At 32.0% G+C, this 14,384-nt stretch overlaps 1 protein-coding gene across 2 annotated transcripts in view; it reads right to left on the reverse strand.

Moving 5' to 3' along the window:
* Window positions 1-11,396, reverse strand: part of LOC111628828 (origin recognition complex subunit 2-like) — a 22,424-nt gene extending 11,028 nt beyond the window's left edge. For both annotated transcript variants that reach the window (XM_023372674.1, XM_023372673.1), the window contains exons 1-5: window positions 11,266-11,396; window positions 6,898-6,990; window positions 4,744-4,797; window positions 3,608-3,696; window positions 286-494 (exon numbers count right to left, since the gene is read on the reverse strand). In XM_023372674.1, the coding sequence (XP_023228442.1) occupies window positions 286-494; window positions 3,608-3,696; window positions 4,744-4,797; window positions 6,898-6,990; window positions 11,266-11,371 (551 nt within the window). In that variant the 5' untranslated portion in view covers window positions 11,372-11,396. The remainder of the gene's footprint in view (window positions 1-285; window positions 495-3,607; window positions 3,697-4,743; window positions 4,798-6,897; window positions 6,991-11,265) is intronic.
* Window positions 11,397-14,384: the final 2,988 nt, after the last annotated feature.

The following is a 14,384-nucleotide window of genomic DNA, read 5'->3' on the forward strand; positions in this document are numbered from 1 at the left end:
GCTTGCCTAGAAGATTGTTTCGTCTCGCTGTGCGGTAACTAACATTTGAAGGAGTTCATTGCAAGGTGTCCTTTTCGACGAACCTGTTGTTGTGGATTAAAAGTATTTGAACTTTGTTACACATTAAGTATTGTAATTGTTGTTTGTGAACTTTTGTAACTGTATGTACGTTTTACTCGTAATAAAAAACGTTTTTGTGGAAATTCAGTAACGTCTCTTATCGTTTTGAATTTGACTTAACAGATGATAAGTTTATAGTTTTAACTAATAAATCATAATACTTACTTTAATAGAATGTACCACTTATTATATAAATGACGATATTTTTGTCTTAGCAAATACTTTTCTTTTGCATGTAAATCTTTTAAACTCTTGAGTGAATCTTTCCTTAAATTATCATCACTTAGAGTCATTTTCAATTCTGCTAGTGTATGTGATGATGTTTTATGTTTATTATTTCCACTTTGAATGAAGTAATTGTTAAATTCAAAATCCTGAAATTTAAAAAAAATATATATATTTCTAGAAGTCGAATCCGAAATTAATTTTTAAAATAGTTTATAAATTATGTGAAATAAATAAAATTTACTTAATAAATTGTAAATACAAATTAATAATATTTATGTAATCTGAAAGCTTAAGACTGATCTCTACTGTTAAATAACTATATGGTCTAACAAAATAAATGCTACTACTTTGACTTACTGTAATTATGTTAATTATTATCTAAGAAGTATGTGACATACACCTATCAATAGTTTCACCTAATCTGCATTCAAATGTCTCAACATTTACTATCTCTAGGAAGCATCATAAATAAAAATGGCAACTCCACAACAGAAAAGGCATTTTGAATTCTACAGTTCACAAAGCTAGAATCATTTATCGTTGCACAACACAAGTAATCTGAAGCCATAGAATTGCAGCTGCCATGGAGGAGTGATATTGGATATACCATAGCAAGCATAGAAAGAATACGAGTATTAGTTGATGTGTGCCATGTGATATGAGATGCATACACTGAGAAACTGTAATGGCAAATGTGAAACTTGGGATGGTTTTTCAATGTTTTAATGTGCATTACAAAGTTCTCAAATAAAAAATTAAAATAATTGAACTCAATTTTTCTTAAATGCGTTTCTCAAGTAAATTTCTCTTGTTTTTGAATATTCGCCACTTCATATTCTTTATCACAGTTTTTACTCATAAATTCTAATTGACAATTAATTTATTTTCAAGATTCTCTTTAACTATGTCATTTAATAAATGAAGCAATTTTCTTTATAATTTCACTTCATTAATTTAAGAAAATAGCTTATATGTGTGTGTGTGTAGTAGTAGTAGTAGTAGTTTATATACATATACAATTGAATATGTTCTTTTTTCCAGAAAATTAAAACAGTTTTTTGAAGAATTGTATTACTGCACCTTTAAATATTAAGAATGGTACTCCAATTTCATAAATCAAATAGAACGGTATATAACAAATTNAGTCGGTCGATAATGGACGATTACGCCACTGTTTATGTTCGTTCGCGCAGTTTTCGATGAGTCATATCATTCTTAACTTGGATGGAAATGAAATTTGTTACAACATTGCACTTAGTCTTTCATATTTGTTGTTAGTAATTTAAAAGACATTTTGAAACACATATGGAACGATAATAATTTTTTAAAATATAATAACACAAAAATGAAAAGGGAACTCGGGTACATTTATCGAGAGCCACAAATAATCATTCAAAGAGCCGCATGTGGCTCGCGAGCCGCAGGTTGGCCACCCCTGCTATATAAGTTAAAAATTTATTGATTATAATTATTGTTAATTATTCATTCAGTGTTTACTTGCTGACTTTTTGCATTACCACTTTTCATACAGCATATTATTAAAGAAACATCAATTTAAACTGCTAAACTGCAAGCAAATAATGATTAAAAAATGATAAACGTTTTGAAGCTTAAAGCCCCACTTAAACTAATTACTATTACACTGAAATCAATAGCGTAAAAAGACAGCTAAAAATATTTCAATCTTCTGAAAAAACATTAATAAAATGGCCATTTCATTAATTGTATTTATATAATTAATGTACATCACTAGAGGAAATTTTTAATGCTTTACATATTAAGGCAGACGATAGCCTACAATAAAAGAGTGACTCTGCTGCAAGTCTGTTACATTCCCGAGATGTAAAAAAGAATGAAACATGAAGACACTTATACTATATTTATGGATCCCTCAATTATTTTGTGAATTTTTAAATATATTTACCATCAAATAAGCAATACCAGTAATTACATTCTACTGTAGAATTATCTGATTGAACAGTAAGTTCTCACACTTTTGGACGCATTTCATTTAGCCAAGAAAATTTTATGTACAGAAGTGACTTCAATCATCAATGTAATCACCGTTGTTGTTGACCACTTCCTGCCAATGCTTATGCAAGGAATGGATGCCATCTCGATAAAACTCTGGTGGCTGCGACTCGAAGAAGTTGGTCAGGCTGCCTCTAAGTCAGCTTTATTGTTGAACTCCTTGTTGACGGTCGAGCGCGGCGAACAGGTAGTAATCCGAACATGCAATGTCAGGGCTATACAGCGGGTGGGGCAAGACCTCCCAGTTCAGGTCCAGTAGCTTCTGGTGAGTCTGTCTATCTAGCTGTATGTGGCTGTGCATTGTCATGCAGCAGGATGGTGTTCTGGTGTTCCAGGTGGGTCTCTAACAGTTTCTGCTGCAGACATCGAGTTGTTTACAGAAGAAAGTTGCATTTATGGTTATATTTTGCGGCAGCAACTCGAACATGATAATTCCTTTAGAATCCGAGAAGACAGAGAGCATGATCTTCTTAGGTTAGGTATCTCCACTTTTGACGTGTTTGTACCAATTGTATGCAGTGTCCGGGCCTAACGCAGCATTGATTTCAGTGATAGAATTGGCTGCTTTTTTTTGGAATAATAGTCATAAGCAAGGAACAGGCAAACTTGCTCTATGGTTAGCGAATGTTGGTTGGTCATGGTAAGTAGAGTGAGAGGACTGGATTTGGTATTTTCTTATAGCACTTACCCCAACCTGTTTATATACTACCATTCTAAAATGTTCCAGAAAAAAGTTATTCTAGAAAGTTCCTAAAAGTGCAAGAACTTTCTGTTCAATCAGATAATTCATTTCTATGAGAAATGACAGGAATTATTCAGTTTGGCAAAGGTGAAGAGCACTTTTTGTGCTGTTAAATGAACTGTTCCATTACTTGTACTTATTTTATTTTATTTGTATTTTTTATAAAGTATGATTACTACACTTTGCCCTACTGTTTCCTTTCTTGTAATGTTTAATAATTATAATTTTAAATGTTTAATAATTAATAATTGTTTATAACTTAACAATAAAACAATAGTAGTAACTATCTTCAAGTTAAAACACTTTTGAAACTTAATTGGCACTCTCTAAATGCTATACTCTATTAATGCAACTGAAAAGGGACCAAATACAACCTGAAATGCATTTTGCAGAAGAGTGGAAAACATAGAGAGAATTAACAGAAATAAATGGAATTGAAATAGTATTTTTAATGTTCACAATCATTTTAATTTAACCAACACTTACTTTTATAAATGTATCTTTGACTTCTTCTTCACCGTCATCACCTCCATTATCAGAATCAGATATATGTTGAGAATGAACCACTTTCTTAACTAAAAAGATTAAATATAAATATTCAATGAATGGATAAAAAATTCAATAATGTAGCATTCATTATCAATTCATTAAAACTGTAATATTCATTATCAATACATCAAAACTGTAATTATCAAAACTGTAATATTGATGATGATATAAAAATTATAAAATGACTTTTAACATTAATAATTCAATTTTAATATTTTTTAAATTAGAAATAAGAGTGATGGGATATGGCAATGCAACAATACATGGGCAATCTGTCAAGAAGAGCCTTCCAGCAAAACTTCTATGGAAACCTGAGACCTATTTAGGTGTTAGACATATGAAAAAAACCCTGAAAGTTTGCACCTCACCAATGGGCTGGCCGCTACTGATGGGGCATAAACTCGAAACCAATTACTAGTGTTCAATGGCTTAATCTGTTTAGACAGTGGTAGGCAAAATAAAAATATATAACTTGCATTTTTTCAGGAAAATATATTCTACTTCATTCATCTTATTTTATACATCATTTATACATGTTATAATTATTTATAATTAAAATAACATGTTAAAATAATACATTATTTTATACATATTCAAATACAAACATTGAAAATTTCACTATCTTTCAATACGTCAGAAAATAAAAACTGTACTGTAAAAGCTTTCTGTACTGAAAAGGGTTCTAAATGTATATGCCATTTAAACAATAAATATGAAGAGACCTTCAATATTACACTTAATTTTTACGGTTTTATAGTTAAATACTAAGGAGCCCTTCTCTTCATAGACAATACAAACATTTTGCATTACTCTGTGATCTTTTGTTATAATTTATAATAATATATTAGGTTAGAAACAATTATTTTGCTATACTTATTTCCAAAACTTTGCAATAACTCTGAAAATATGAAGCATTCTCAATGCTGACTTGGATACTTCACTTGACATTTGCATTTTTAGTTTCCCAAAGGACATTTGGAGCATAAGCTAGTGAATTATTGACAAATCCGTGAGTAATTAAATCTAACTCAACTTCTCTGTAACCCATTATTTGTATCCCAATGTATACATACCTCTTGTAGATTTTATTGAATTCTTTGGATTTGTTGATGCATTATCTTCATTTCCTAAAAATATAAAATAAGAAATTAATATTTTATATTCTATAAAATCAATTAACTTATTTAAAAAACATATGTTATAGTTTTGAACATACACTGCTGTTTTGCTTGGTCTTACGTCTCTTCCTTTTTCCCTTGGAAGATATTCACTGATATGAAGTCTTAAAATGCCTATGATCTGATATATGTAGATGACCAGCCAAGAACATTTGACATTCTGTCACAATGTAATCTTTTTTTGATCCACATCTTTGTTTGTAATGTGGCCACTACTTAATTTTAAGGATTTTCCACATCTCTGGAGTGTGTTTAATGTTTTATGAACTTCTAAATTCTGCTACCGTAAATTGTCATTAGTATGACAATACATGTAATAAACAAATCAATAAACCTCTAGCCAAATTGATAGTTATTAGCATTAATATAGCCTGACAGATATCTAGCAATCGTTTGATGGTATGATAATAATACAATAGAGTTTTTTGTTTTGTCATTAATTAATAGACAACATAACAAAAATCCAACAGATGATAATAAAACCCCCATAAATCTCATCAAATACATTTGAATTACAAACATTTTCAACCATTCTGAACGACAATTTTCAGAAACCGCATACAAAATATGAATGCAGTTCAAACTATAGAACAAAAACTAAGATAGAACGTTCAGATAAATATCTCGAGACATTACGCATTTTAATATCACAAATTCATCAAAAATTATTTATACATCACTCAATTACATGAATATTTATACAGAATAAATTAATTTTTTCTTTATTAATGCTTTATGTTTTCAAAAAATGAACTCTAATCACGGACTACTTCAAAACTGCGACTCCTGCTATTTTAGTATTACGGTGGCACAGTGTTCGAGTACATAAACTATACTTATATATATATTCGCCTTAAAGTCTATTGACCACTCAATGTATGAAAGGATCACATTGGATGCTTTGTCACGTAATGAAAACCTATCTTTTGAGATCATGTTTCTTTAGAAGGCCAAACAGATGGTAGTTATAAAGTGTCAAGATCCAGGGTTTGTGTTAAATTGTTTCTGTAACACCATTAGAAGGTTCTGGGCCATATGCCATAAAATCTGAACCTTGCATCCAGCTATTATCAACTGTTTTGACCTCTGAAGAAATATATCATGGCAAGAGATTTTAATAAGATGCTAAGTAGCTAACATGGTTTAAATGTAGCTCTGCAAACAGACCAAAAATTCTTTGTAAAGTATGCATTCTCTACTATAAAACTGGATGAATGACCCAATGCATACATGAATACATAGTAGCTCAGTATTTGTAAATCATACTACCACAATACCCAAGCAGTAGAAATTACAATTTTAAAGTAGTCCTTGATCAGAAATTAATTGATCAAGTGTTAGAGTATTCTAAAACGTTTACATGCCAAGAAAAATAGTTTGAATCAGATAAAAAGTTAATTCTTCCTGTACCAAAAACATTTTCAATTTTGAATGTTATACTTTCAAACTGAAGGTTATTTGACTTATTATACAAATATTTATATCTCAATGATTATCGAAATATCTATTTGTCACATACAGAATCTTCCAAAATAAATTTTACTATTTTAAATTACATTAATTATTATCTAAAAAGTGTGAGTACACCAACCAATAGAGTAACAATCCAAGTGATATGAGTTATCTACGATTCTGCAATATAAGTAATCTATGGGAGCCATAGAATTATGGCTGCCATGGGAGGAGTGATATGCCATAGCGGGTGTATGAAGAATTTAACTATCAGTCAGATGTGTAATGTGGAACAAGAGGCACACATATTGAGAAACTTGAATGATTTTCCAAAGTTTTGATGTACATTAAAACATTCTCAGATAATAATTACAATAATTTAATGATAGCATTCTTTTTAGAGACCCAGTTTACCTGACATAGAAGCAAAAATAGGTTTATATCTTGTTTGTATACAAATACAACACATGGTATAGAATTCAAGAACTGTATAAAATTAGAAAATAGGTAATTTATATCAAATGAATAAAGATCAAAGTGTTGTTATTTTCATAATTCACTGTGTAATTTTGATAATAAATTTTCTTTATTACTTACTTCTGACTCTTTTATGTATTACTTCTTCATCTGTTATCAATTCCTGATCAGTAGAAAGTTTACAAGCATTCAACTTTGTTGTAGATACTCCAACTAATAAAACAAGGTAATTTTTTTATTTAACTTAACAAAAAAAACTTATACAATATATAATGTACAACAGGCAATAATGAATTAAATTACAAAGACAGACAAATTCACACATTTATATATATATATATAAATGGATGTGTTTGTGCCTGTATTTCACTCTGCAGCCGAAACTACACATTGCACATGAATGATTTGTGTGTGTGTTAGTGGTAGTGGTAGTAGCCCCAAGTCACCCATCGTGCACTATCGGGGCATTCCAATTTTCAGCGCTGACTCAGCACTGATCTCAACATTCGTTAAAATTCATTCCTTTTTTCAACGTTGAGGTAGCGCTGTTGTCAACGCTGACTCAACACACACAGCACTCAACAGATATGTTGACTGCTACTTTCCCATAAATTGTGGGTAATTGGTAAGACATTGAATGGAATTCATCTTGCTGAGAATGGAATTATGGGAACTAAGCACTTCGTACTCGAGTTGGAATGTCGTTGATGACGTCAAATTGTTGACTTAGACACTCAACACTTGCGTTGAAAATTGGAATGTCCCGTATGGTACTTGCGTCTCGATAGCTATAAGGATGTGGGAGATATGGGAGTTGAAAGTGGTTGACTTCGAAAATGTGCGACACTTCAATGAGAATGATCCAGTTTTTTCTAGAAAGTTCTAAAATTTTCTGGAATATCATAAAATTCTCACACATATTCTCTGTTTTCACTCTCATTCTTCACCCCTGCAATCTACCCCCTTTCATTTCTTTTTAAATTAATAATACATTATAGTACATTTTTTTTAATAATCAAATAATAAAAAACAAATTAAACGATAAAACGAACATTCCAGAAAGTTTTGGATTACTTTAATAAATTTTAGAACCTTCAAAAATGATCCATAATATTCTATATTATTTCAGAAGTTTTTGGATGTTTCCAGAAATTTTAAATATTTCATGATTAAAAATAACTATCTGAATTTTTTTTTCGAATTTTTCTTTACCAATCGTATTCTGAATAACTTTTTATGTACAAATAATTTTATTTTATCAGTTCTTATTGAATTATTATATTAAAAAAATATTTTAGTTAAAATCTCCTACAATATTCAGAATTTTCTAGAATGAACTGGGCCAGAAGGTTCGAAAATATTTTGGAATAGTCGAGGACCATTATGTGCGAGTAGTAGAGATGGCTTTTCACAAAGTGTGAGGCACATGCTTCAGTTGATTTTTCGTAAGTAAAAGTGTACAAATAACAGAAAAAAGTAGAAAGTGAAAAGTGAATAGTGAAGTGTGAAAAGTAAAAATATAAAAAACAATGACAAAATGTAAGAAAAAAATTTTTGCAATCTCGAATCATATCGCAAAGGCAAAAGATGGCACGGAGAAAACAAACCACGGAAGAAAGAGAAGTACGTCTAACATTGCTATGAGAAAATTATCAACAAAACAGAAATAATCAGACAGAAGAGCAACTTGAAAATTATAGGGAAACACATCAATTCAGAGAAAAATTACATAGAGGAAGAGAAACAAGTGCGCAGTTGAATGAAAGAAGAAAGCAGAGTAGAGAGAGAATGAGTAACATTCACCTAGATGAGCAGGTCAACACGCAATTATTAGAAAAACTATACACACTATGCGCGAAAGATGGCAAGGAACTTACAGTCTTCAACACGAAGTGTTTCATTATGATACAACTAAAAATTATAATGAACATCTAAGTGTAGTAATTGGGAGAATGGTTCAATTATGTAAGTTTTGTAAAGCAAAAACATTCAACCAAGCGAAGCGGGTACTTGCAGCTAGTTATATATAAACATGAGAAAGGTATAAGAACACACAAAAAATACATCTTTTACCACCTGTGCTCAACGTAAACAATTTTATGCTTTCTTCACCAAGTAACCTTTTGTACTAAATCAGTCATGCCCTGACTTTGTAATTGACTTCTTTTCCGTATCGTGAATCATTCTCAAGCTAGGATAATTAACTTTCCAAATATTACAGCTAGGAATGCCACAGGCATTTTCATCTCAAAGCACATAGTCAATTTACTACAAGTCACATTTGTAACTGTAGCTATCTGCTTTCATCAGTTACATGAATGTATAAGGACTTTACTTTGCTCAATGTTTTCATAACAGATTATAAATTGTAATAAAAACCTTCATTTTATAACAGATATTGCAATATGTTTCATAAATCACAGCTGGCTGCAGTAATATGCAGTAACACAGTGCAGACCAACATAGGATTGGAACATTGCTGTTTTAAAATCATCATTAGAAAAACAACATTGATGGTTTAGGATCAAAACATCATTATTATTTCATATTTGTTATTTATGCTTTTATACTTTTTTTAGTCAAATGGAATATAAAATCATATAAAATTAAAAAAGAATACTTCGTATAAAAATTAACGGTTTTTTTCTTACATATATGTCATCAGTAGTATTATTATTCCAATAGCCAGTAATATTAGAAAGTAGACAGAACAGTTCACACCTGAATGTTCATTGGCTCAAGAACAAAAAGTTCTTCTTGATGAATTTAAAAGACATTTTTGAAAATAGAAAATTCTGCTATACTGGCTTTAATCACAATCCTGGATCCCAGATTCAAAAATGCCTATTTTGTAAACTCAAATGCTAAAGTAAGAACCATCAGTAGACTGGCTAAACTTGTATAAGAGATTGAAAGCAATCCACCTAGTCTGAAGAATCTGATTGTGGCCTTGTTGCTGACTCAGATAATCTTGAATAATCGAGACAAATTTTTTAATTAGCATTTCGCTTTCATAACTATATCAACTTTAATTTTGTTTTCAGATGATAGTTTTTCTGTATGGAGTAAACATTCGCTAATAGAACTGGATCCCGTGTGGGAATGATTTATTTTTAGGCTCTCAGAATAATAAATATTGGGGTCTACCATAATATTTTCAATTATTTATTTTATTTAATAAATTTATGTAAAAACTAAATTATTTGTTCTTTCATTTTATTTCTATTTATCTAATTTTTTATAAAAATCAATGTTTTTTCTATGATATATTCATAGCTAATCTCATTCATAGCTAAATCTGTACTGAAAGCAGTGACACACCTAGTGATTTCCAACAATGCAGGCAACCGCAACAAGCGTGAGTTGCGCATGTCTCATCATGGTTACATTGTTTGTTGGCGTTGCAACTCAGAAACACGCGAGCCTATAAACCAATAAAATTACAGCGGCTTATTTTTGACTACTTTCGTGAGTTACCAACAGTTTACGTTCTACTTCAGAGTATTTACGAAATTTTAGCCACTTTTCTTATTAAAATAGCAAGCAGTTCCTTTTCTGCAATGAATAAAAAAAAAGGGAATCATTCTGTTTGAGCTGGAGATAATACACAAAGAGAAAACATTCCTTTTGGGTTAAAACTTGGCAAAATGAAAATCAATGAGCTAAACAATCATGCTTCCACCATGTGATGAATGAATAAGGCTTTCAGATGAAAAATGTTATCGGGGATATATTCATATGGATAAGAATACCTTCCAAAGTATTTTAAGGAGGATAACCCCAATAATAGATAAAGATGATAAAACTTCAAAGATGTATATTTCACCTGGAGAACATCTTTTGTTGATACTTCATTATTTTCAATGCCACCATATGACATGGCACAAAGGCATTTGCTGATTGGATACGCATTTGCAATCGTCACAAGTAGAACAAATATTTTGTTTCTAATTGTGGTCACACCAGTTTTCAAAGGTGGTTTACTAGTTAACAAGAACAGCCATCATGGTTGCCATTGTCTGTATGGCAGGAAATCTCAAAGTGTGACCATGACTTATGATCACTGGTTAGAAGTTATCTAATAAACTTCCATCCATTTTTCAAAGAAATGTTAAATTTATTCCCACATTCTTTTGGATATCATCATTATCAATGATCACAATTAGAAACAATTAATTAAAGTAGTCTTCAATATGTGCTTTCAAATGTTCAATTGCTGCATGGAAGAACTGAGAAATTATCTTCACAACACTCAGGGAGAAAAGCAGTCACATGTTGGGTAAAAGTTACATTTAAATCTTTTTTTCTGTATATAAATGTACATAAACAAGACCTAAAAGTAACTTCTACCCACATGTTCAGCATGAATACACGTGGGCCACGTGAGTCGCTCACGTGTATTCATGCTGTCACAATTCATTACGTCACAATTAAAATTCAATTAATTCCACCAAAAACAAAAGTATACGTTGTACACGACGCATTTACCATTTTTATTTTTCTCCCTTTTGAGAGAAATATGTACGATATTTTCGAAAACATCTTCATCGCCTATAAACTTCACGACGACTTCGCCGTCTTTATCTTCTGTCATTGTCGCTTTTACAACTTTACCGCCATTTTTGATAATCGCCACCTAACGATAAAAGTCGGCAAAAGTTCATTATAAAAAAAAATTTGATTATTCTAAAATTTATAAATATTTCAGTTACTACTTTAATTATTTATTACTATCGTACAGATAATATTAATAAGTATAATAACGTTTCTAATTCGATAATTGGTTCGTTGAGATTTTTTTTGGAGCAAGGGCCACATAGGTTAAGCTCCGCCATGTCAAATGGTAAAATTGTGCAATCTAATAAATATATTATGTAAAATAAAAAATAACAAAAAAACCAATAACAAGAGTATATAACAGTACAAATATATATAACAACAAGATGTATATGTCAAACTTGCATTTCCGAAATGTTGTCTACGAATCCTCTCAAAAGCAATGCAGTTGCAGAGTATGTGTTAAACACTTACAGTACAGTTGCAATACAGTAGAGCGTCGATTTTCCGAATCAATTGGGGACTGGGGTTGTTCGTATAACTGATATTTCGGATAACCGATTTATGTACGAAAAAATAGTTTAACGTATCCAATGTTGAAATTTTTCTCCGTTGCGTGTCGCTTCGCGTTGAATTTTCGTCGATATTAAGCCTAACGAAGACTATTGTATCGTTAAAAATTATTTTTTTATTTTGTACAAACAAAATAAATATATTGAAAAATATATAAACAATAAAAAGTTATACTTCAGATGTTAATTTAGTATCAAAAACGTAAAATATTTGAGTAGCCCAAGACATAGCCAAAGATTGAAGCGCCACAGCACTGGCGAAAATTTAAATTTGCCGACTGGAATTCTTTCGGATGATTGACGTTTCGGATGATTGACTTTCGGAAAATCGACGCTCTACTGTATTGACATACTGTGGTCATCACCCTTCAAAAGGTATTGATGAGTCAGCCGCTCGGCTGACTGATCAATACCTTTTGAAGGGTCCAATTCTCAAACGGGTAAGGATAACCTCAGATCTCCTTTCATACACTACGTTATGTGTTTAATTTTCTACCAAAGGTTTGATCTCGTGTAGTTTATTGTGGACTTGTGTGTTCCACACATTTTGCCATCTCTCTGCTAGTCGTTTTTTAATTAACGACTAGCTTCAGTCGTCTCCTTCAATAGGCATTGCACGCTGTGAAAGACTTGCTGGCTTTGCAGATGCGTCATCTTGTTCATTCCCTCTTATACCCATGTGGCCTGGGACCCAACAAAATTTTGGAGAGAAAGTATTCGCAGAAAAATGGCAAATCAGTTTATGAATTTTAATCATTATGGAGTGAGAACTAGGTTCAGATGAGATCAAAGCTTGAAGTGCACTAACTGAGTCAGTGTAAATCACGCAGCAACAATGACCTTTTCTGATTACATACCTTAAGGCTAGGTAAATAGCTTGCAGTTCTGCAGTAAAGGTGGATAAATTCGGTGCTATTTGTTCTGCCATGATTTCATCCTGGCAAATAAAGACTGAGCCAACGTAGTTTAGGTCCATCAGTGTACTGTATATAGGAATTAAATTCCTATGACGGTGTTCAATTTCTGCAAAGTGCTGTCTATAGAGGTAATCTGGAGTGGGTTCCTTAGGAAACTGCTTTAAACTAAAGTCTACATCTATCACAGGAGTTAACCAAGGTGACATACTATGACATACTATCAACCTCGGGCTGTGAAATGTTGCTTGTGTCCAGATCAATCGTTCTGCTTACATTCTCCATTCTTATGTCAAATGTAGAGACACTACTTGGGCGGGCTGAAATAACCTTTTCAGCTGAATATCTGTACTGTACAAGCAACTGATGGTTCAATCTGCGATTGCTGTTTAATATAATAAAAAAAAAAGACAACTGTTCTCTCCTGAAGGATAGTGGAGGCTCATAAGCATCCACATACAGGCTTTGAACAGGGGAAGTTTGAAAAGCACCAGTGCACAAACGCAATGCTTGATGGTGGATTAGTTCCAGTATCCGAAGAGTAGATTCTCGCCCAGAGCGCTACACAATGCATTCATAATCTAGCTTTGAGCGGACAAGGGCCCTATAAATCCTGAACATAGAACATTTGTCTGTTCCCCAGGATGAATAGCATAGTAACTTTAAAAAGTTCAGAGATTTTAGACATCTACTCTTCAAGTTGCGCAAGTGTGGCAAGAAAGTCAATTTTTGGCCAAACAAAACACCCAAAAACTTAGCCTCATTCACCGTTGGAATTTTCACCCCATATAGGCGAATTTCAGTATCCAGGTGCAAACTGCGCCTAGGAAAAAGTGAATGCACGAGATCTTCTCTGTGTTAAAAGTACGTAAAAAAAATTGATCTTGGACCAATATTGTATGAGAATTAGGAAAGTTTGCAGTTGTCTCTCGATAAAACTCATGTTACTAGTCTGACAGGAGATCTGGAGGTCATCCACATACAGAGAGTGTTTTACACTGGAAGGTAGACAGTTATCTATACTGTTAATTTTAACTACGAAATAGAGTCACGCTCAAAATAGAACCCTGAGGAACAACTTCTTCTTGTGTGAAAGGCCTAGATAAAGTGATGCTCATCCTAAATTGAAATCTTCGATTGTATAGGAAGATTTTAATAAAAATTGGCAAATTACCCCGCAATCCGCAATATGGGATCTCCCCTAGATCGCGGAGTATCCCATATTGCCAGCAGCGATGGTAGGCCTTCTCTATATAAAAGAACATAGACACTAAGTGCTATCGTCTAACTACACTTCGCGTATAGATGTTTCAAGGTTTACTAAATTGTCTGTGGTACTTCTGTTACTACGAAATCCACTCTGATATGGTGAAAAGTAATCCTTTCCCTCTAAGAGAAACGTGACGATATCTTTGAAACTTTGTTGTTAATCAAAAATTGAGCATCGTTATGCCAAAATATCTAAAATCACAGTTAAATAAATTCACATATTGTTAAGGAAGTCGAGTAAATAGTAATCTGTTAACGTTATCTTCAACAAGATTAGATAATAATTTCATCTTTA

Source organism: Centruroides sculpturatus, unplaced genomic scaffold (genome assembly GCF_000671375.1).
Source record: "Centruroides sculpturatus isolate CEXI.00-Female unplaced genomic scaffold, Cexi_2.0 scaffold585, whole genome shotgun sequence".
Classification (NCBI taxonomy): Eukaryota; Metazoa; Arthropoda; class Arachnida; order Scorpiones; family Buthidae; genus Centruroides; species Centruroides sculpturatus.